The sequence below is a fragment of the Arachis hypogaea genome, chromosome 1, assembly GCF_003086295.3.
Source record: "Arachis hypogaea cultivar Tifrunner chromosome 1, arahy.Tifrunner.gnm2.J5K5, whole genome shotgun sequence".
Lineage (NCBI taxonomy): Eukaryota > Viridiplantae > Streptophyta > Magnoliopsida > Fabales > Fabaceae > Arachis > Arachis hypogaea.
In genome coordinates this window covers 8,612,899-8,633,120 of record NC_092036.1, presented here as the reverse complement: position 1 = coordinate 8,633,120, position 20,222 = coordinate 8,612,899, and the positions used below count along the sequence as shown (strand labels likewise).

The 20,222-nt window shown below is 33.2% G+C and overlaps 6 protein-coding genes across 7 annotated transcripts; 3 read left to right on the top strand and 3 right to left on the bottom strand.

Moving 5' to 3' along the window:
• Positions 1-8: 8 nt before the first annotated feature.
• Positions 9-2,709, top strand: LOC112794608 (uncharacterized). The gene is made up of 6 exons (XM_025836599.3): positions 9-448; positions 966-1,083; positions 1,272-1,606; positions 1,706-1,837; positions 1,915-2,013; positions 2,112-2,709. The coding sequence occupies exons 1-6, from the start codon at positions 165-167 to the stop codon at positions 2,557-2,559; spliced, it is 1,416 nt and encodes a 471-aa protein (XP_025692384.1). The 5' UTR covers positions 9-164; the 3' UTR covers positions 2,560-2,709.
• An 811-nt stretch (positions 2,710-3,520) lies between these two features.
• On the top strand, positions 3,521-6,899 carry LOC112794531 (calcium uniporter protein 5, mitochondrial). The gene is made up of 2 exons (XM_025836529.3): positions 3,521-5,207; positions 6,216-6,899. Exons 1-2 carry the CDS (start codon positions 4,635-4,637, stop codon positions 6,699-6,701), a joined length of 1,059 nt encoding a protein of 352 aa, XP_025692314.1. The 5' UTR covers positions 3,521-4,634; the 3' UTR covers positions 6,702-6,899.
• Positions 6,900-7,098: 199 nt separating this feature from the next.
• On the bottom strand, positions 7,099-8,907 carry LOC112794589 (bifunctional bis(5'-adenosyl)-triphosphatase/adenylylsulfatase FHIT). 2 transcript variants are annotated; one of them, XM_025836590.3, is made up of 5 exons: positions 8,775-8,907; positions 8,531-8,644; positions 7,993-8,139; positions 7,576-7,674; positions 7,099-7,307 (listed from the first exon to the last, which is right to left on the bottom strand). In XM_025836590.3, exons 2-5 carry the CDS (start codon positions 8,639-8,641, stop codon positions 7,191-7,193), a joined length of 474 nt encoding a protein of 157 aa, XP_025692375.1. In that variant the 5' UTR covers positions 8,642-8,644; positions 8,775-8,907; the 3' UTR covers positions 7,099-7,190. The 2 variants fall into 2 exon arrangements, with proteins under 2 accessions (XP_025692375.1, XP_025692368.1); XM_025836583.3 differs by having other exon boundaries at positions 8,731-8,866.
• Positions 8,908-9,420: 513 nt separating this feature from the next.
• LOC112794558 (bifunctional bis(5'-adenosyl)-triphosphatase/adenylylsulfatase FHIT) lies at positions 9,421-12,555 on the bottom strand. Its single transcript, XM_025836555.3, has 5 exons — positions 12,354-12,555; positions 12,136-12,258; positions 10,433-10,579; positions 9,841-9,939; positions 9,421-9,747 (listed from the first exon to the last, which is right to left on the bottom strand). The coding sequence occupies exons 1-5, from the start codon at positions 12,492-12,494 to the stop codon at positions 9,631-9,633; spliced, it is 627 nt and encodes a 208-aa protein (XP_025692340.1). The 5' UTR covers positions 12,495-12,555; the 3' UTR covers positions 9,421-9,630.
• A 1,000-nt stretch (positions 12,556-13,555) lies between these two features.
• LOC112794539 (protein YCF54, chloroplastic) lies at positions 13,556-15,783 on the top strand. Its single transcript, XM_025836537.3, has 3 exons — positions 13,556-14,044; positions 14,445-14,677; positions 15,294-15,783. The coding sequence occupies exons 1-3, from the start codon at positions 13,775-13,777 to the stop codon at positions 15,484-15,486; spliced, it is 696 nt and encodes a 231-aa protein (XP_025692322.1). The 5' UTR covers positions 13,556-13,774; the 3' UTR covers positions 15,487-15,783.
• A 1,099-nt stretch (positions 15,784-16,882) lies between these two features.
• LOC112799732 (reticulon-like protein B1) lies at positions 16,883-18,701 on the bottom strand. The gene is made up of 5 exons (XM_025841794.1): positions 18,612-18,701; positions 17,905-17,999; positions 17,496-17,637; positions 17,223-17,292; positions 16,883-17,052 (listed from the first exon to the last, which is right to left on the bottom strand). The coding sequence occupies exons 1-5, from the start codon at positions 18,699-18,701 to the stop codon at positions 16,883-16,885; spliced, it is 567 nt and encodes a 188-aa protein (XP_025697579.1).
• Between the last annotated feature and the right edge of the window lie 1,521 nt (positions 18,702-20,222).

Sequence of the window (20,222 nt, the reverse complement as noted above, 5' to 3'; positions counted from 1 at the left end):
AAATTAACTCGGTGAGATTTTACTATGTTCGCGAATGCAAATTCCAAAAGAATTCCGTTGATATTGCAGAAGAAAAGACTCAGAGCTACATGAAAACTGAAACAACTACCATAAAGGCATAAACATCACCATAGACAGTTACAGTGTTTGGAAAGAGAATAAGTATGATCATACGAAGTATTTGGAAGCATCGTGTGGCTCCAACAACTTCCTTGATCTCCTCCTCAACTTCACTACTCTCTCACACTCTCGCGCCGGAGAAGGAACAACAATCGCCGCCGCTTCTCATTTCGCACCCCTGGCCTGAATGGATTCACCTCATCGACTTCCTGCTCAAGAGAGGCTACTTTCTTGCCAATCACGAACTCAGTTTTGGTCCAAAAGAATTATCCAATGCTATTAGGACCGCATGCCTCAATTTCGGTAGAGACCATTTTGATCTTTTGAGGTAAAAAGAAAGAAGAGAAAACGAATTTGGATTTTGGGTTATGCACGCAAGGTGTTTGTGTTTATGACTCAGATAGTTTCACATGAAAATTGTTGTGCACGCAAGGTGTTTGTTCTTTGGGACTGTGATATTTTCACATGAAAATGAGTAGCACATTTCAGAGGATGTGTTTTCACTTTAAATTCAATCAAGGAGTTTTCATTCTAGGGCCATTAGGTGTAACAAATGAACTTGAGTAATGTACTGATCATGCTTGCTACCTAAAAGTAAACATCATATGACAATCATACTTCCAGACTTCCAGTCATGGTTTTAATGATTGTAATTTTAGGGTTAATGCAATTTTCCTGCTAATGAACTTGGGTTAATGAAGCTTTATCCTATATTTGCAATTTGATGACTTTTAATTAAAGTGAATGACATTATCATGCAATTTGTTTTTATTGTTTTAAAGTCCATTACCTAGTGAGCTTCATAGTAAGTAATCAATTTGTTTTGCAAATGACTTTGCTGTCAGGTTCTTGCCTAGAAAAGATATAGCAAATACTGTAGCATTCGGATGTCCTAGCTTAGACAGGAAAGTGATAAACTCAGCGAAGCGTCTCAGGGCACATTTGAACTTTGATGAGGGAAATGTAAGTGATGACTAAGTTTCTACTATCATATACTTTGCAAATTTATTCTCTCTTTTCTCTATTTTATTGGGCTTTGTCTTGGCTTCTTTTGTATACTCTTTTTTGCAAACTTCGTTTTTCTTTATTAAATAAGTGCATATTCTGCAATTTCTTTAACTAAAGAACTGCATGCCTGATGCTGCGGCCAGGTTTGCAGCTCCTGTAATTTGAGAGGGGATTGCGACAGGGCATTTGTGAAGGCCCGTGAAGATCAAGGTGGAAGAACAGTAGATGTTATGCGCATTATTTTGACTTATGGTCTTGACCCAATTATTGGTTCCGTGGATAACAAAACATGTCTAAAAAAGAATGTCAAAGAATCTGTGAGAAGTCTTCTCAAAGAAATAGTAGAGCACAGTACTAGCAACAAAAATCTTTATCTTCCAGACACCACGGAGGCTGTCCCTGAACAAGTGCACCCGGATCGACAAGACAAGGGCAACATAGATGTTCCTATGAAGCAAGGCGACTGGGTTTGTCCCAAGTAGAGCATAATTTTCATCCAGCAACTACATATTGTAATAATTGTTGCATTTTCTTCTTCACTTTCTTAAAATTTCACACTTAATTTTTCATTGGCTAGATGCAACTTCCTCAACTTCGCCAGAAATATCAGGTGCTTGCGCTGCGACAGTCTCTGTGAGCAAAAAATAAAGCAATTTAAGGAGGATAACAACCACCTACCGTTGAAGAAAGGAGACTGGATATGCAACACGTAATGCTTGTTCATAAATTTGGCGTTTCTCACTGGTATTTAATCTCTAATAACGACCATGACTTTGACTCTTGCAGATGCAACTTCCTAAATTTCGCAAAGAACACAAGATGTTTTCAATGCAAAGAAAAGCCTCCCAAGCGGCACCTTAATCCAGGGGAGTGGGAATGCGACTCGTAGGTTCTTTCTTATTAAATCATAGCATTTTGAAATTCAAACATTTTCCCGTCCCCATCACTTGATTTTGAGGTGATTGGATTTCCTTTCTGTGTAGGTGTAACTACATCAATTTCAGAAGAAACATGGTTTGTCTCAAATGTGATCACAGACGGCCTAAGGCGTCTTCTCTTCAACCCGAACAAGAACATAACCATCATAAGAATAACAAATTGACACATTCAGGACATCAGGTTGGTTGCCGTGACAAATTGCTGATGGAGTCAGAAAGACAGAACAGCAAGAGAGGTTCACTTACTTGGAGATTCGTAGAGGATAAAAATGAAAATCACAAGCGCTTAAGTAAATTGAAGGATCCCTCTCAATTTATTGATTTTCCTATTGCTGGAGGTAAGACCAGCTTATCTGAGCCACAAAGAGAAGCATATAAGAATGAGTTGCTGAGTCAGAGTGAAACAGATGATGACTTATGGTCTGATGATAACGTGAGTACTGATGAGGAAGAGATGGCTGAATGGTTTGGGAGTGCAAAGAAAGTAAGGTAGGATTCTGGAAGTGATTATAGGTTTGAATATGAAGCAAGAGTATAAGACATTATTCCATATCTGCAAAGAATGGAGAGAATTAGTTAAATTTGCTAGATTGGACATATTTATTAATGGCTAATTCTATGGTGTCTTTTGTTTGGTGCTTAACTTTTGTCTAAATTATTTTTTATAGTAACTTTAAAATATTTAAAGTTTTTTAATTTTTATACTTTTAAATTTAAAATTATTATTTTTACCTATTTTAGTAATTAGACAATATTTTTTAGGCATCATAGCAAACACTTTTATTAATTTAAAGGCCAAAAGACTTTGTTATGGGATAAAAAGTTACAACATTGCCTTGGAACAAACTTGAAACTAAGTTTATATTACATGGTTAGAAAATGATGAAGGGAATTCAATTTTTGTTAAATGAATACCAAAACCAAACTGTAGTACTTCTTTATGTATCAATTCTTATAAATAAAAAAAGGTACCAAATCCCTTGTTAGGAAATTCGGGTCTTAATTTCTTTAATGGAGTTAAAATGTATATTTATCAAATGGAAAAGTCTAGGGGCTAGCTTTGTTAAAATATGGCCAGTACTTAGTCAGCAAAACAAAAATGAGTGATTCTCTACTATTAAATGAAATTTCACACCATTAAATACATTATTGATGGCTAATTGATGGTTACAACTCACAAAATCTGCTGGCCTCCTAGCACTCCTCTATCAAATTATAGAAATTTTAAAAATAAGACAAAATTTTCACTTTTTATGTTCTATTAGTATAACAAAAATTTACATAGATAACAAATTATGTATTATCATATTAATGAAAATAATTACTTTTAAATTAATTATTTTTAAAAATATCTAAGCATATAAATTTGATTAGATGACTTTGTTTATCTAGTGAATATCTATTCCCTAATAATTTCGAAAGATTTCGAGGCTCTTGACAAAAAAACATTTTTTCCGGTCCTTGATATTTAATTTCGTAAGATTGATTAGTCCTTCTGTTAATGATCTCTCTTCACAACATATTTATGTGACACGTTAATTATTAATATATCTTCTATTTAATTTTTATAAGTAAAAATAATTTAAAATTCACTAATATTTTATTTTTACATAATAAATTTAACAAATGTATTTAAAAAAGATAACAAAAAATATAAAAAAATTAAATGATCTTGACAATTATCTTTAAAAAATAATGAGACTCTCAATAAAAATTGTCAATCTTGATTGATTTTTAATAGATAAATTAATAGTTTAATATGTTATGTAGGTTTATTCTGTTAATAATAAAATATTAGCAGAAATACTAATCAATTTTATAAAATAAAAATTAAAAACAAAAAAAAATAAAAATCTCATTATTTTTTAAAATGAGTGTCAGGATCCGTTTAGAGATTCTTTGATTATGTGAAGGTAGATTTTTCAAAATTAATGCCATTAGCGTAAATAGAGGTGCATGTTGTATAAATTCTGCATATCTGTCTTCAAACCAAATCTAGTCTTGTGGTCAGTGGTCTTAGCCAATCTCTATATCTAGTTATTGGAAATGGGACCTACCTACATACCTTTATCCCAAACCCTTTTTCCATACCGCGTTTCGCCGTTAACTACCTTTTGTTAACTACAGTCAACGTTATCCGGCGCTGACTAACACACGACAACTTAACGGAAACCCTTTCGTGGAATCGTGGTTGACAACTCCGTCAACCTCTCCAACTCCCACCTTCGCCCCCCCACTCTGCTATTGTTCCATACTCTCTTTTCTTCTTTCCTTTTCATTTGGGTTTTCATCTTTTTCTTCTCTTTAGCAAATAATAATTCGTAATTAATGCATTAAACTAACCACAGTTTCCGTCATTCCATTTTCCTTAAGAGAAAGTTGATGCCTTTAAGGCTTTAAGTATCAAATTCAATTACTGGTAGGTTTTTTTAAAGATTGGTTTTAGGATATTTCAGGTTTTCATGGTGAAGGCTGTATTGGGCAGCTTTGATTTTTAGTGATATTCAGCTTTTTAAACATAAAGTTATTTTCTTTTTCTCTTTCTGTTTCTGGGTTTTGAAGGGAAAAATGTGGGGTAGGTGTTGGTGTTCTGGTGGTGCAGTTTTTGGATCTTTGAAGAAAAGGGTATCTTCAATTGTTAATATAAGTGATGGGTATGTGAAAAAGCTTGGTCCTTTTGATCCTTATTTGTTGGGTTTGAAGGGTGTGGTTCTGGGTGCTGTGGAAAGAAGAGGGGCATCTTTATCGATTGTTGTTCTGAACCAGATCAAGAATAGAGGTATATCTTCTTCAAAATTGGTTAAATCTTCTGATCAGAGGTTCTTTTCCAACAACAGCAGCAAAAATTCTTGTGGTGATGGTGATGATAACGGTGGTGTTACTGTTAGCAATGGTGGAACACAAGAATTCATATCATACTCTGAAGCAAAGAAGCTATTGAGATTGGTGAATGTGGAGACACTGAAGATGAGACTTGGAATGGAAGGGAAGGAAGTTATTCCTTACACTGAACTTCTCGAAGCGTGTGAGAGCACTGGTATTGCTAGGAGTAAAGAGGAAGCTATAGCATTCTCCAAGGTTCTTGATGAAGCCGGTGTTATTCTCCTTTTCAGAGATAAGGTGTATCTCCACCCTGATAAGGTTTGAATGACTCCCTCTTTTGTATTGTTTATTTTGTTGGGCCATAGTTAATACTTGTAATTTCAACACAAAAAGTAGTGAATTGTGTACCGAAACCAACCACGTATCCAATCTGGTAATGACTTTTTTAGTAACTATATTTTGCCATAACAACAGAATTTGTGCTTGTGGGGCTCACTAAAACCATGACTAGATCTTATTCTATTTTCTCAGCATAGCTGAATTAGATGCCCCTTATTGCTCTTTTTATCTTCTTTACTGTTAGGGGGTCCTCTATGTTTCTTGTGTTAACATCACCTTTTGAATAGGGAAATCAATGTCTTATGGTTTGGTTATGAATTCTGCGTGAATATGCATCGAAAAAGTTCGGATGTAGTAGGATCCATGTATGCATGTATCTGTAGAATTTTATGGTATATAACCCTTTTGAATTATCCATAGGCGAGTTGTGGTTGTGTGTGGGAAAATCCTCAAAAATGAGGAAAATTGTAAAGTGGCAAAGTAAGGAGGTAATCATTCTTGAATTTGTAACTTTTATCCGGTGTGAGTCTTACTATCTTGATTTAAGGGTGATTAGATTTTAACTTTCTCACTTTTCCAACTTCTTCACTTTAAAGGAGTTTGATCTAGTGGTGTCAACCGAACCGATCACTATAACTAAGGTCAAATGGGACCGAATATGCCAGTTTAGCAGTAGAAGTAACATATGTCTGTGATGCTTCGGTCTTCAGAGCAATGTAAAATTCTTTGGGGTGTGTACCATCGCCTCCAATCTAATTGCAAGGGATCTACCTGGTCTGACACAAACTATCTATTGAGTTCAAATCAAGCAGTATGGTTTTTATTTTATCTTTAATTGATAGAATCAATATTCTTTAAGATATGATACTGAAAAAGTTATGCATTTTAGAGTTTGTGAAAGTACCAGTGAATTGTATGCTTTAATTTGTGATGCTTTCTTAATTACAGATTCTTTTTCGGTTGTTTGGCTACTTTGCACTTGTTTAGGTGGTGGATCTGGTTCGAAGGGCTGTTCCGCTAGCACTGACTGCAGACGACGATCCTGTGAGGGAGGAGATAAAGAAGCTGCAGGAGAAAAAAGAGGAAATCGATATTTTGGCCCACAAGCAGGTCCGGCGCATCCTTTGGTCCGGACTAGGATTCGGTGTAGTTACTGTTGGCTTATTCTTTCGGCTAACATTCTGGGAATTTTCCTGGGACGTAATGGAACCTATCGCCTTCTTTACAACGACAACAGGTTTAGTCATAGGTTATGCCTACTTTCTATTCACTTCAAGAGACCCAACTTACCAAGACTTAATGAAGAGGCTCTTCCTCTCAAGACAGAGGAAGCTTTTCAAGCGGTATAACTTCGACATTGAGAGATTCAAGGAGCTCCAGTGCAAGTGCAGAACACCATTAGATGCTAACACTGTTTTGAAGAATCGCATAGGGGTGCATCTTGATCTCGACGATGCTATACATAGAGATTGATATTGGAACACATTTTGTTTTGGGGAATATATAGTTTCAGTTAACTTTGTTTCCCTCTTGTTTTAACGTTGTTGGGAACAAGTTTAATATCTAACTGTTGTAATGAACTAATGGCTCCTCGGCTATATACTTTATACACACATTTTCCTTCATTTTCTTAACCTTGAATGGGAAAAGATTGCTTTGTTTTTTAGTCCAGTCAATGCTCAATATCTTTGAATACATGAATAGTTTTGAAACACTAGCAAATGGGTTTGAGAAGATGAATCAAACACCTTGAATAATTGGTTCAATCCAGGTTTGCAACTCAAGTTTCAAGGAAAGAAACAGGTTATTCTTTGATTACCACAAAGTATATAAATTGTCCAAATAGACTAGAAAATTGAGAGTTTGGTGGTTAAATGTTTAATCAGGAAATCTTCTTTTTCTCTTCTAAAATATAAGATTTTGGTAATGTTCAAATATTATTCTGTTGCAAATTTTAAAGCATCAAATGATGAACTTTCTGTACTCATCTGCCTCAAGAGCCATTTCTTCAAGGCTTCTGTCTTTCCTCTCTTTATCCACCTCAAGCTTTTCTTTCAACTCTTTCTCCTTTTTATTTATCTACACCATTCACAAACATCCAAAAGGAGAATAATAATAATCATTAAGGAAATGTTTTAGATGCACCAAGTTGAATAATGAGATAATGGCATCCATCATGTTTCAAATCTATACTGTTGGAATTTTTTAGTGCATGCTACATCAAGTTCAAATAGAAAAGTCATAGCATTGTTTAAACAACAAACTAAAGTCTCAGTATTAGAAGAATTAGCAGTATAAAACAGACAAAATAAGAGAAACAAAAGTAAATAAGAAGTTTGAATCTTACATCTTCATAAATGTCATCATTGTTCTCATAATCACGACTCATCCGAGGAAGGATATGGATATGAACATGAGGTACTGATTGACCTGCTTGTGGCCCATCCTAAGGTTCAGAAAAATATCATTTGGTTAGATTTTGCAAATTGTAGGATACAAGGAAGTTTTATTTCACACTTGGATAATGTTCAAGACATGGAAAACACTCTGTTTAAAGATTAGTGCTCTGCAGCGTGTACTATCCTATAGAGGCATGTTATGTTGACACACTGGAGAGGTGGTTAGGGCAACCAGATGCATCTACTATAGGCTATAAGTCCCGCCTCACGATGATTGTTAAGTCGAATACTTTTACTGACGTGACAATACAATGATAATGCATGATATAGGTGTACTTAGTAAACACACTTTGTTCAACTCTTACTTGGATACAAAATGTAAGTGATGATGCCTTATGATAGCTCTCAAGCTGCCTACCAACTTTCTGTGATATCATCCACAGATCAGTGATCTCTTCAGCAGTGAGATCAGCAACACGCTTGACTTCGCGCTTTGGACAGATCAGAACATGTATTAAATAGTGTTAAGTCAAACAAAATAATATCTGTTCCTAAGAGCCTTGAGGCTTTTACATTCAGCTAGTAACAATGGGAAAATCAAGCATTGTGTAAGGTGTTGATGTTCTGGAATATTTAAAATTGTTAATTGGGGAAACTGTTTCTGGAAAAATTCTGGCTATGGAGAACAATTCTTTAAGATTTCTTAACAAAACAGTGCCACTATGTCAAATCTATTCAAAAGTCAAAACACTATAAATTACTAACACTACTCCATTTCAAAGGATATGACCTGCAAAATGAAAAGACAAATCAATAACAAAGTGGTGTGTGTATATATATTAAAACATGGATGACATGATCATCAAAGAAGTGAGGACATGGAAGAGTTTATAGAAGTAGCATACCAGGCACAGCTGGACGAAGGTTGACAAAGGCGAAACACAGATCATTTGTATAGAACACTGAACTGTGATGGATCTTGTATGGTCCAAAATCATAGTATTCAGGAGCCATGATCTATACTTGGAAGAAAGAATGAAAAAAACTTAATGAAAAAGAATACAGATGATGTTTTTCATAATTCATTTTAGTTGTTTACTTACCTTATTGGAATTAGCAAGAGAGGAGATAGTGATGCTTTACTTACCTTAATTCTTATGAAGAAGAATGGAGAGAATATTGTAAACTATGAAGTCTTTAGAAAAAGTATTTAAAAATGTGAGCGGTTACTGATTTGAGAGTAGTTAATTGAGTCAACGTTGAATAACTTGTTAATTAAGCTTGTGTAAGAACATTGTTTTTAACAAAAAATAATTCATATAAAATATTTAGTCATGCTGCACCTTAGAAAGACCATTAATGTATCGAGGGATTTTACAAAACTAAGTAAGCAAATGGTTTGGAATTCCAATCTGTTGACCGCAAATTGAAAACCCATGTCTGGGACTAGATTTGTAAGTATTAAGAATATTTGGGAAAGAATATGGTAGGTAGAGAGTGATACATATTTATGCGGAAAAAAAATGCTACATGCACAATTAAAACCAGTTACTATGTATTTGTGTATACATGCAATATATATTTTCGTATTTTAACATGTATTCTATACGAGTTACTAATTTAGGGACTAATTTTTTGTGTGTATATAGTATGGTTGTGCAAAAAATTACAAATAATGGGGCAATATTGCTTTTCAATCTCTTCTTATGATGATTGACACTTTTCTTTATAACAGTATTCCATGATGAACAAGGAGTGTTTATTTCAACGAAAGTGTTTATAACAAGATTATGTAAACAGAAACTCAAAAACTCAATTATGTATTCCATAACTGTCAAACTGGCATAGGCATCCATAAGGTTACTTGTATCATCATGCAATATATCAAATAAGAACATAAGTTAATTTGAGCCAAACCAAATTGTCAATTTCCCTAAAAAGAAAAACTATAGTCTTTTCAGCTAGAATTTGTGTGACTAATATATGGTCAATCAAGTCCAAGCTCATAAGAAGAGTTTTCTGTATTCATCTGCCTCTTGAGCCATCTCTTCAAAGCTTCTGTCTTTCCTCTCTTTGTCCAAATCAAGCTTTTCTTTCAATTCCTTCTCCTTCTCATCCATCTGAAACAAACACAAACGGCAAATAAGAATAAATATCAAATCAATCACGGTAATAAGAATGTGTAGGATAGTCACGAGAAGCGCGTATCATACTGCATCATATATCTCGTCGTTCTTCTCGAAATCGCCACCTCTTCGGGGAACAACATGAATGTGAACATGAGGTACTGTCTGTCCTGCTTGAGGTCCGTCCTATGGTCCAGGAAGATAATTCGTTGGTTTTTTGAGATATGGTTAGCATATCATGCAGGAACATCCGAACATAATCCGAATAAGTAGGAAAATGTTGAATACAGCACACAGCTCAAAATGGCAAAACTAACACTTATCCTTTAGCAATGAAGGTGGAGCGTCTTAGTATTTTATCATCTTATCAATAGTAAAATTTCTTAACATCAAATAATGAAGAGAACAGCTATTTTGAAATTTCACCATAGTGTTCACACGATAGCAAGAGTGTGTAATGAGAGTCGCTAATAGCAAAGAGAAAATGGTGAACAATTTGAAAGAATGACATGGAGGAAAAAATAGGCCAGCAAACTCATTTCTGAATTCTTATCCAGTTAAATATAAAAGGTGAGAGCATAACCAAAGACAGTGATTGCAAACCAAAGCGCAAAAATATAACTGAATTAGCAATCTGAGAAATAAAAATATGTTCAAAAAATAAAAAAATATGTATTACTTGGATAGCAAATGTAAGTGACGAAGCCTTATGGTAGCTCTCAAGCTGGTTCCCAATTTTTTGCGCAGTGAGCCACAAATCAGAAGTCTCCTCAGCAGTGAGATCAACAAAACGCTTTACTTCACGCTTCGGACAGATGAGCACATGTGAATACTGTTAAGTCAAACAAATTCAACACTAAACTAGACTTTCTAGTCAGCTGGAAATAACCTTTAGAACTTTACATTAAATAAAACTTCCTTTCAAGAAAAATGCATAATCATTGAAACGCTTTAGCAAGTAACTATGAAGCAAAGGTATATGTCATGTCTAGGTGTACTTCTAACATATTATTTATTAATTGATCTCTCTTAACATCCAAAGCACCACAGCAAAGGAAGTCCCTCGTAATCTTTTCAATGGTGTTGGCCACTCCTACTGGAATACAAAACAAGGATAAGAAGTAAGGAGGACTACTGGAGAGGCATGCGTGAATGAGAATGATACGACCACCTAAAGAAAAATAGGCCCCTTTCCAAATTGCCAAACACTTAGAAATCTATTCAACAACAGGATCCCAAAAGGAAATAGATCTAGGACTGCCACCTAGTAACCTACAGAACACCTAGATAATCAAGAGGCCACTCCAAAACAAAACACCCAGCCATATATGCCAAACTAGAAAGGTCATGAGGCCAAGCTAAACCACTCTTCGACATACTGATCTTTAAACCAGAGCACAACAAGAAAAATTGAAAAATAAATTAAACATTCACTCTATCATTTTTCATACACAACATGGTGTCTAAGGTATGCCGAACACAAGTGGGTTAATGATTAACCAAATGGATATTCTAACAGTGAAATGCCCTTTATGTAGTGGTAACCATGCTAAAATAAATTGAAATAGACAATGACCTATTATAAAGATGCTCCATAATTGCAGGATTTCAAAGTTTCTGTACATGTATGTCTTGCAGTGTTCATTGTGCAACCTAGGTTAACACAGCCTATTTTTGTTTTCCAATTGAGAAATTATTTCATGCTGAAGGTAAAGAAACTCTTTCTCTTAGCATGCTTTTCACCCCAAAAAGTTCTGCTTTCGAAACAAAGCAGTGAAAAGCTATGAAATTTACCCATCCAATTTCAAATTCTGTTTCCATCTTGAACTACATTTTTCTTTTTTATCTTTTTTGGTTAAACAAAGAGTTCAGCCACACTGAAAGCGAACTATAGCACTAAAATGAACTTCACCAAAACAGCAAACCAAACAATAGTAAACTAAGAAATAGATAAACAAAAAAGAAACAAGAACCATGCCTAGCCAGCAGTATCATATTACTATTATTGACAGCCGGAGAAAAGGATATGACCTGCAAAGGGAACACAAAACAATAAACTTCAAAATGAAGCCCCTTTTAAAAAAATCTCAGAATACAACAATGTCCCTAACAACATATAGCTAAAAAGATTATCCCTTTTAGGAGTTTTTCTTTTCTTTTTTTCAGAAAGAAGTTAAAGGGGAACTGATGAAGGGACATTCAATGTAAGATGTGCTGAATTATTATAATTGAACAATAATGGGGAGAAAACAACAGTTTCCTAACAACATAGAAAAAAAATTACTTTTTTTTTTTATGGATCACCAAAATGGGTCATTTTCCCAATTTATATTTTTTCTAGCAAGAACAAATACGAGTGAGGTAAGTTATGACTTATGAGTTACCAGGAAGAAGGGGACGGAGGTTGACCATGGCGTAAGAGAGATTTGTTGCGTAGAACACTTCGCTTTTGTGTATCTTGTAGGGTCCAAATTTCAACTCTTGTTTTTCTTCTTCCCCAGCCATCTGCACAATTCATTCAATTTCCATTCAAAGAAGAATGCAAAAGTGTTGATTTGAACGATAATGATGATGATTGTTGATGAGTGAGTTCGAATCACCTTAATGGAGCTGAACGATGAGATTCGTAGGGTTCGTAGTAGCGGCAATGTTGAAGAAGAAGAAGAAGAAGAAGAAGGAGAGTGTAAGAAGAAGTAACGAGGGAAGTGAACACCGTACGGAAGCAGAACCTGCTTTAGCATTTCCACCTTCCAAGGAGGAAGCTTTTTTGTTCTAATTTCTAAACTTTAAATTTTCATGCTTTTGTTGAAAAATTATAATTTGATAACTAAAAAATTCCTAAAATTCTTTTGGTGAATATTTTTATTTCTTTAGATAATAGTTTTTACATTAAATTATTTGTGTATATAAAGAAATAATTTCATAATTTTAAAAGTTTTTAGAGATTTTTATATTTTTTTAATTGATAACAGATATTAATTTGATTTTTTTTTATCAAATTTAACGTAAAGATTATTCTATATCAAATAAATATTAGAAATTAATTTGATTATTAAAAATAAAATATTTAACTGAATCTTTTGAAAACTAATTCTATGTATTATTCTTTAAATAAAATGTAAAAATTATAATTTAAAGGATCATTTACATAAATAAAATGAAAGAGAGAAAGTGTTGCACAAATACAATATTCTAAAAAATCAGACACAAATACAACAAACTCAATTATATGTAATATGCGACACTCTAACGCGAAACTTGAAAATACGCATAATCCGTTACATTCTGTCGTGGATTATGTTGAGAAGCTGAAATACATAAACCGTTACACCATATCCTGTAACAATTTATAAACAGATGGATCCAAAGCATATTTCGCCAAACAAATGAATCCAAAGTATATTCCGCCAAACACTGTAGTGGATTATGAAAGAGTTGACTTACTATATAAACCGCGATACCCTACAACAATTTCATAGCATTAGCCAACTCTTTTGTAATCTGTTATAAAATCTCGCAGAATACGATTTAAATTCATCTGTTCATAAACCATTATAGATGTTTCAGGTTAACACTAAATTAATGCTACGTGGGATAATAATTCTAATATATTTAACTTTTTGTATGAATCAAATCTAATAAATTAATAATAAAATTTAAAATAAAATTAATAAAATTAATTTTTATTATATTACACTAATTTAGTTAGATTTGGCTTAAAAAAATTTATATTTATAGCATTAATAATAATAATAATAATAATAATTTTGATGAAAAGAGAAAGGAAAAAAACAACTAAAGCAATTAAATATTAGAAAAGGGTGTTTAGGATTTAGAGATAACTAGATAAGGTTGTGTTTGATATCTTTAGAACTTGGTTCCACTGTCCTTTTGCCAGTTGCCATTCCTCTGAAAGGGGAGATTCACTTCCTCACTCTCACTCTTCTCTATGCTTCTTTCTTCTATGTCTCAATAACCTCACTCTTCATCTCTAGAGACACCAAACAAGATTATCATCATTATGATGTTGGGTATGGCCACTTTAACTTTGGGTTCATCAACTGCATTGGTAGTTGCTAAGGCCCAACCTCACCATGCCACTATCAATGGCAACAAGTTGTTAGGAACCAGAAACCAAACCCTTCATATGCCTTTGCTTCCTTCTTCTTCAGCTAACCCAAAAAATTGCAACTTGTTCTTACCCTTAAACAAAAATTCAACTAGACCCTTTACCACTGCTGTTGCATCTGTTGATTCTGACCAGCTCAGTTCTTCTGATCCTCCCAGCAAGGTTCTATTTTGCTCAAGCCCCATTTTAGAATTTGTGTGCAATTTTTACGTTTTGTTGCAGGTTCCTTTTTTTTTCTTTTTCTTTTACTCAGTTGATTGAATGTTGATTGGTTAAGTCATTCATGTTACTTGTCTAATAAAAAGAACAAAACAAATTCTAGTGCTTGAATGCTGATTGGTTTGTTACATATTTTAATCCAAATAGTAGAGAGATTAGAAAAGTTTGATTTTTTAGGAACTATGGCCATGCTATGAGAATAAGACTTGTCCTGAAAGAAAAAGGTTTGTCCGTTGTTGATGATTTATATAAGCATGTGATTCATGTCACAATTTCTAATTTGAGGTCTTGTTTTTTATGGTAATTAGTTTATTTATTTTATGTTTTTGGATCATCTTTGCAGAATGAAGCCAACAAGTACTATTTTCTTGTTGCCAATGCAAAGTTTATGCTGGATGAGGAGGAGCATTTCAAAGAACAGTTATTCGAACGGCTCCGTCTCTTTGGAGAGCGAAACATAGAACAGGATTTCTGGCTTGTCATTGAGCCTAAGTTCTTGGACAAATTCCCGGATATCACCAAGAGGTTACGCAGACCTGCGGTTGCTCTTGTGTCGACCAATGGCCCCTGGATCACGTAAGAGCAACATTGAGTTTAAAATTTTCCGTTTATTGATTCAACAATTACTCTTAATAGTAGAATATATGAAATTCTAATGGCTCATTGATGCTTGGAATGGCTGTTATAAACAATGAAAGAGTGGAATTTTCCTGTGATCCTCCTTAGGATCCATGGAGAGTTTATGTTTGGGTGTTTCTTTTACAGTGCAAGCTGCCTTTATCAGAAGGAAGGCATTGCTTCCTTTCCCAAAAGATGAGGAAATCGTGTTTTGGCTTGGAATTCATGTTTTTTCCATTGGCCTAGAAAATCAAATGGGCTGAAAATGTGTGTGTATGTGTTTTAGTCAGTTGTTGAGTGTAGAAATAGATTTTTGTATAGTAGGCATAAATTTCGACTAAACACTAGCGTTGTTTGATCCATGTAGCCGAACCTATTTAGTAGGAGAAGGCTTGGTTGATTGTTTTTCCCTACTTTTGGTGTTAGGGTCCAGCTGAAATGAGCTCGACCCTTTTGAATTAACAATGATGTCTGCGAAAAGAATTGCATGTTAAACAAAATTGCTTCAGTGTAAAAGCCAGATTTTCCATGTTTTAGACAAGTTGTAACTATGTATCCCGACATGTTCTAACAGATTCATGAAGTTAAGACTGGACCGAGTTTTAACAGAAAGTTTTGTAGCCGAGAGCCTGGAAGAAGCACTAGCCTCCAATCCTACTAATCTGGAGTTTGAGAAGCCTGAAAAATGGGTGGCGCCGTATCGCAAGTATGAGTTTGGATGGTGGGAGCCCTTTTTGCCTTTTGCACAGAAAGAGGTGACATCTTAAGATATTTTCTCGCTTTACTCCGGTACTTAGTGTTAGTAAATCTTTTTCTCTGAGGATTTTTGTTCATGTATAACTGGATGGTAGTTGAAGACTTGAAGTTGGTTAAATTCGCTTTAAATTTTGCAAGTGTATTTATATGAAATTCATGTGTTTCCCTTTAGGATCTAGTTCTAGGAACTGCATTATCTTGCGTAAATGAGTAAATTATATATATTATTATAAATTCAGTGTTCTCTTTTGTAAGAATTGTATAATTCCTTCACCTTCCTTTAAATGCATACTTCTATCTTATGCTGATATGCTGTCCTATCACAACATCCAATACTCCTTCAGTTTAATCATTTTAAGGGTCTTGTGAACAAGTGTGCTAAGGGCACTCTTTAAGGATCAAAAGTGGAAGATTTTTTGTTGAGAAAGTAAAAAATTTTAGGGTGCATTTGATTTACGTTTTCATTATCTATTTTCAGGGTTTTGCGAAGAAAAAAGAGAAAACAATGAAAACAATAAAATCCTGTTTTTGCATCCTGTTTCGCTTTTTTCTTCGCCACATGACATTGGATGCATAAAGAACTTAAAAAAAAAAAAAAGAAACATCTTTTGGATCTTTAAAGCTTGTCTGCCATATTACATGATGTACCTTTTCATTACTGAAAGTAAGTTCATAATCTGAAACATGCTGAAAATTTTCTCAATTATAGTGAAGTTATGCATCAAATTAAAGAAGAGGACACCACTAAGAACAATGTTTGTTATGCTGCATTTCTTAAAGGTTGTGGTGTGATCTTCTATTAAATTCTTCTTCCCTTCCATGTTCTGCATTATACTTCTTCAACTATAATCTGCCATCAGTTATGGTCCACTTCGGAGCGGTTGTTAATTGCATTCTTCAACCATAGACCATAGTTTATGGTTCAGTTTCTTGGTGATCAGAAATATAGGCCTTTACTAGTTGTTACTAGCTGTGACATTCTCAATTTAAACCCTGCATTCTGAATTACAATTCAAAATTGGTCATTAGTTATTGTTCCAAAGATCTCATGACTTATTCTCCAATCCAATACTATCATTTTATCTCATGTAGAATCTTTCTTTTTTGGTTTCTGTTTTCATTTCCTTACTTTTAGTTTTAAGAGTGAAAAAGGCGACATTGTTGGAAATGAAAACAGAAACCAAATACACTCATGATTTATCATAAACCTCTCTATACATAAATTCTTTTGGTACATATATTGACACTTGATATCAGCATTTATGAACAAACTTAACTTGAGGGGTCTGCATGTTTGGCATAAATTATATCGATTTTCGTCGAGGTTAAACAAATTTACACTATATTTTTCTATTTGTAAAAGTATATAAAGAAATTGAAGTTATATGACATCTTATTTTTTACCTCTTATTCTGGACTAATACAGCCCTCATGTAAGTGTTGGGAGTATCCAAAGTACTTTTTCATTAACTCTGCATATTTAATATTCAATTCAAGCATTGCTTTGCGAATAAGAATGTCAACAATGTCTTCAGTTCTTTCATATGCTGCTGGAACTATCAGCAACATCACTGTCCCTACACAAAAATAAAAACAAAGACAAAGAAAAAAGATAAGCAGAGATTATTGCTGATATACTGATAGAGTAACTTGCATATCAAAAGGAATCATAAGAGAACAATGGTGATTTGAAATAACATTATTTGGATACTCATGAATCCATGATGTCAATAAATGTAGTGCTTACCAATGTAGAGGAGAGTTGGAGCACTTAAGAAACTATCAACAATGGAGATAGCTCCCAATGTCACTGTAACCTGCAAATTACTTTCTTGTCAAAGAAGATACCGAGTGACATTCCGGCATCAGAAAATTCTTTATTGTACTTGCAACCAATAAGAGAATGTTGTTTAAGATAAAAGTTTAAATCAGCATTAACATATGTCTTAAAATGTCATTAGCATGACAGAAAAAATAATAACAGTAAGGAAAGCTTAAAAGGGTGATGAAAGAAAGAGACCAATAGAAATGTCTTCAAATCATGTCCAGAAGCTAGGAGTCCAAATGTTGTGAGTAATTGGTTAAGTAGGTGTGTGATTGAAATAGCAGTATGAACTACCAACCCTTCTGATAGGATGAAGCTTGATGATCTAGGTGATGATCTGTATTGAAAAATAAACTAACATTATCACTTAGTGTAGTTTTATGATCTAACAAAATGTGCAGAAGAAAGCAAACCTGATGAATTACCCAAACAATGTTCTACTGAATCTGATCATATTTAAGAGCAAGTATAATAATTTTTCAAAATAAGATATATTAAAAGAGAATAATTATTTTAAAACAAGAACTAAAATTGGTTTAGATTGAGAAATCTTTAGCTAAATAGAACAGTTGAATATATATTGATAAGATTGAATGAAACTTACATGTTGATGAAGGAGGTTAAGTGTGACCAAAGAAAGAGCATTGCCAATAGGAGTATAAGAGAGTCACAAGTGAAACTAAGCAAGGTGTAATCCATCTTCACATAGAATAACAACAACAAAGTTACACCAACAATAACACTTGTTGAGATACTCTTCTTTCTCCATAGGATAACATCAGCAACTAAACCCACAAAAGCACAAGTTTGTCATTAATTTCATCACAATTTCAACAATAAACACAAATTCAAAACTAGCAAATGAGTTAAACTCGAAAATGTTTTTTAAGATTGGCTACGTATACTAAAATAGTCTCCGAAATCTCAATTGTACCAATTACGTCTCTGAGATTGGCAGAGATTGGCAAAAGTGAAACATATCAAGTCCTTAGTACCTTTTCCATCAAGTAACTCGTCACGCAGTTAAAGACTAACGTGGTATACTTTTGCTGATTTTAAGGACATAATTAGTACAATTGGGATCTCAAGGACTATTTTAATACACGCAGCCAATACGAGGGACCACTTTAAAGTTTAATTCCTAAAAAACATACCGTAATAAATTATGATACAAATAATAATAAAGAGTCTAACAAGAAAATTAGTAACAAGTACTATATGATCTTAATCTAAGATGAGAAGCTGTTTATTTGTTCTTATACTCTAAGAGAGTTCTATTAATTCAATGCAAAGACGCACAAGAGAATATACTTTCGGAGCTAGATGACATGGAGTGCGTTCCGGCGAACAAGTCCTAGAGGCGGAGCCCGTAGGCTCGAAATCAGAGTCGATCCGAGTCATGATGATTCATCATTATAATCTCTGCTACCAAGAAAATCTCTATCTGCAATATCCATGAAATCCGTTTCTTGAACCATAATTTATCCTCCTTTATTTGTTCTCCTATGTACCTTAGATCTCTCCTCCAATGTTACAAAAAAATACAGCAAAACCTGTAAAGAAAAGTATATAAATAAATAAATGACATCACCTATGAAAACAACATAGAATAGTTTAATAACAATATGTATATATATATATATATATATATAAACAAAGATAATCAAATCATAATGGTATCATATGCATAAACATTAATAAATTTGCTGGGTTGAATGATGAAGGGTAGAGAAGAATAGAGATTAACATTATTAACAATTTAGTAGTTTGGTGATATTTTAGATCATTTAATGGGAGAGATCTCTGCCTTGTAGATCAGCAAAAAGCAACAAATCTCAGGAAAACTGAGCTTGAACCCCCAATGTTGTCACGTAAGCAACTATGATTTTGATGAAATTAACATACTTGAAATTGGTTATAGTAGTAAAATGACATATAGATTTGTGTAACTGATCAAGAAAATTTGTATTTATCCTCAAACATTTAACATTTTCTATCATATTACAAATTTTTAAGGTGGTATATGCTTAAAACTTATTTCTTTGTATTCTTAGAATTCTTATTTCCATTTTATATTCTTAAGTTTAAATGTTAATGCTATTATCTTTATAATAAGGGTGGTTAAACTATAAACATATTTATTATCTTCCTTTATTCACTTTTACTTAATTTACTATATAAATCACATTACACCGTTATTCTCTTCTATTTTTCCTATTTTCAATTATAATCACATTGTTCTCATTAGTTTGACACAGGCATGTGTCTATATATAAATGTTATTTGTCAACACATCTCTTTTTTTTTTTACGATTTAATTTGCATTCTTTTTCATAATTGTTATAATGGTGGTTATTAGTCCTATAACTACTTTAACTGAAAATTTTTATGCAGTGTCAAGATTCATAACAAATAGTAAAATTAAAAATTAGATAATTAAAACTTTTTAAAAATATTAAGCCATTTATACTTGCGTTGCATGTGATACTTCTCTTTGCACTATTTACATATAGCATGTATAGGTCGCTTTATATATCTTCATAATCTACTTTTAAATTTATCTTTTCCTTTATTTTAAGAGTTTAATTTTAATGCATTAACGTATAAAATATTTCAGTCGTACAATCATTTTATTTTTTGATAACCATATACACAGTTAATATAAAAAATAATTATTTTACTGATATAATATATATAATTATTAAATGCACGTGTAAAACTATTTTACACTAACAGCACATCAAAATAAATAAATAAAAAAAATAAAGAAAAAAAGAAATAAAAAATATAGCATAAAGAATATAGTACCTAAATTGATATTCTACGTATCAAAACCTTTTAATATCAATACAGTACGCAGTAATCCGTAGAGCTGCAACCACAATCTATATTGCAACCTGTTATCGTTTTATATATAATACT

Coding starts and splice junctions, on each gene's coding strand:
- LOC112794589 (XM_025836590.3), bottom strand. CDS start 8,641: ATGGCTCCTGAATACTATGATTTTGGACCATACAAGATCCATCACAGT. Junction 8,140..8,530: donor TTCGTCCAGCTGTGCCTGGT/ATGCTACTTCTA, acceptor CACTATTTAATA/CATGTTCTGATCTGTCCAAA. Junction 7,308..7,575: donor ATGATGACATTTATGAAGAT/GTAAGATTCAAA, acceptor TGAATGGTGTAG/ATAAATAAAAAGGAGAAAGA.
- LOC112794539 (XM_025836537.3), top strand. CDS start 13,775: ATGATGTTGGGTATGGCCACTTTAACTTTGGGTTCATCAACTGCATTG. Junction 14,045..14,444: donor CTTCTGATCCTCCCAGCAAG/GTTCTATTTTGC, acceptor TCATCTTTGCAG/AATGAAGCCAACAAGTACTA. Junction 14,678..15,293: donor ACCAATGGCCCCTGGATCAC/GTAAGAGCAACA, acceptor ATGTTCTAACAG/ATTCATGAAGTTAAGACTGG.
- LOC112794558 (XM_025836555.3), bottom strand. CDS start 12,494: ATGCTAAAGCAGGTTCTGCTTCCGTACGGTGTTCACTTCCCTCGTTAC. Junction 12,259..12,353: donor CATCGTTCAGCTCCATTAAG/GTGATTCGAACT, acceptor TGAATTGTGCAG/ATGGCTGGGGAAGAAGAAAA. Junction 9,940..10,432: donor CACTTACATTTGCTATCCAA/GTAATACATATT, acceptor CCTGGACCATAG/GACGGACCTCAAGCAGGACA.
- LOC112794531 (XM_025836529.3), top strand. CDS start 4,635: ATGTGGGGTAGGTGTTGGTGTTCTGGTGGTGCAGTTTTTGGATCTTTG. Junction 5,208..6,215: donor TGTATCTCCACCCTGATAAG/GTTTGAATGACT, acceptor GCACTTGTTTAG/GTGGTGGATCTGGTTCGAAG.
- LOC112794608 (XM_025836599.3), top strand. CDS start 165: ATGATCATACGAAGTATTTGGAAGCATCGTGTGGCTCCAACAACTTCC. Junction 1,838..1,914: donor GGAGACTGGATATGCAACAC/GTAATGCTTGTT, acceptor TGACTCTTGCAG/ATGCAACTTCCTAAATTTCG. Junction 2,014..2,111: donor GGGGAGTGGGAATGCGACTC/GTAGGTTCTTTC, acceptor CTTTCTGTGTAG/GTGTAACTACATCAATTTCA.
- LOC112799732 (XM_025841794.1), bottom strand. CDS start 18,701: ATGACTCGGATCGACTCTGATTTCGAGCCTACGGGCTCCGCCTCTAGG. Junction 17,293..17,495: donor ATTTGAAGACATTTCTATTG/GTCTCTTTCTTT, acceptor AGTAATTTGCAG/GTTACAGTGACATTGGGAGC. Junction 17,053..17,222: donor TCCAACTCTCCTCTACATTG/GTAAGCACTACA, acceptor ATTTTTGTGTAG/GGACAGTGATGTTGCTGATA.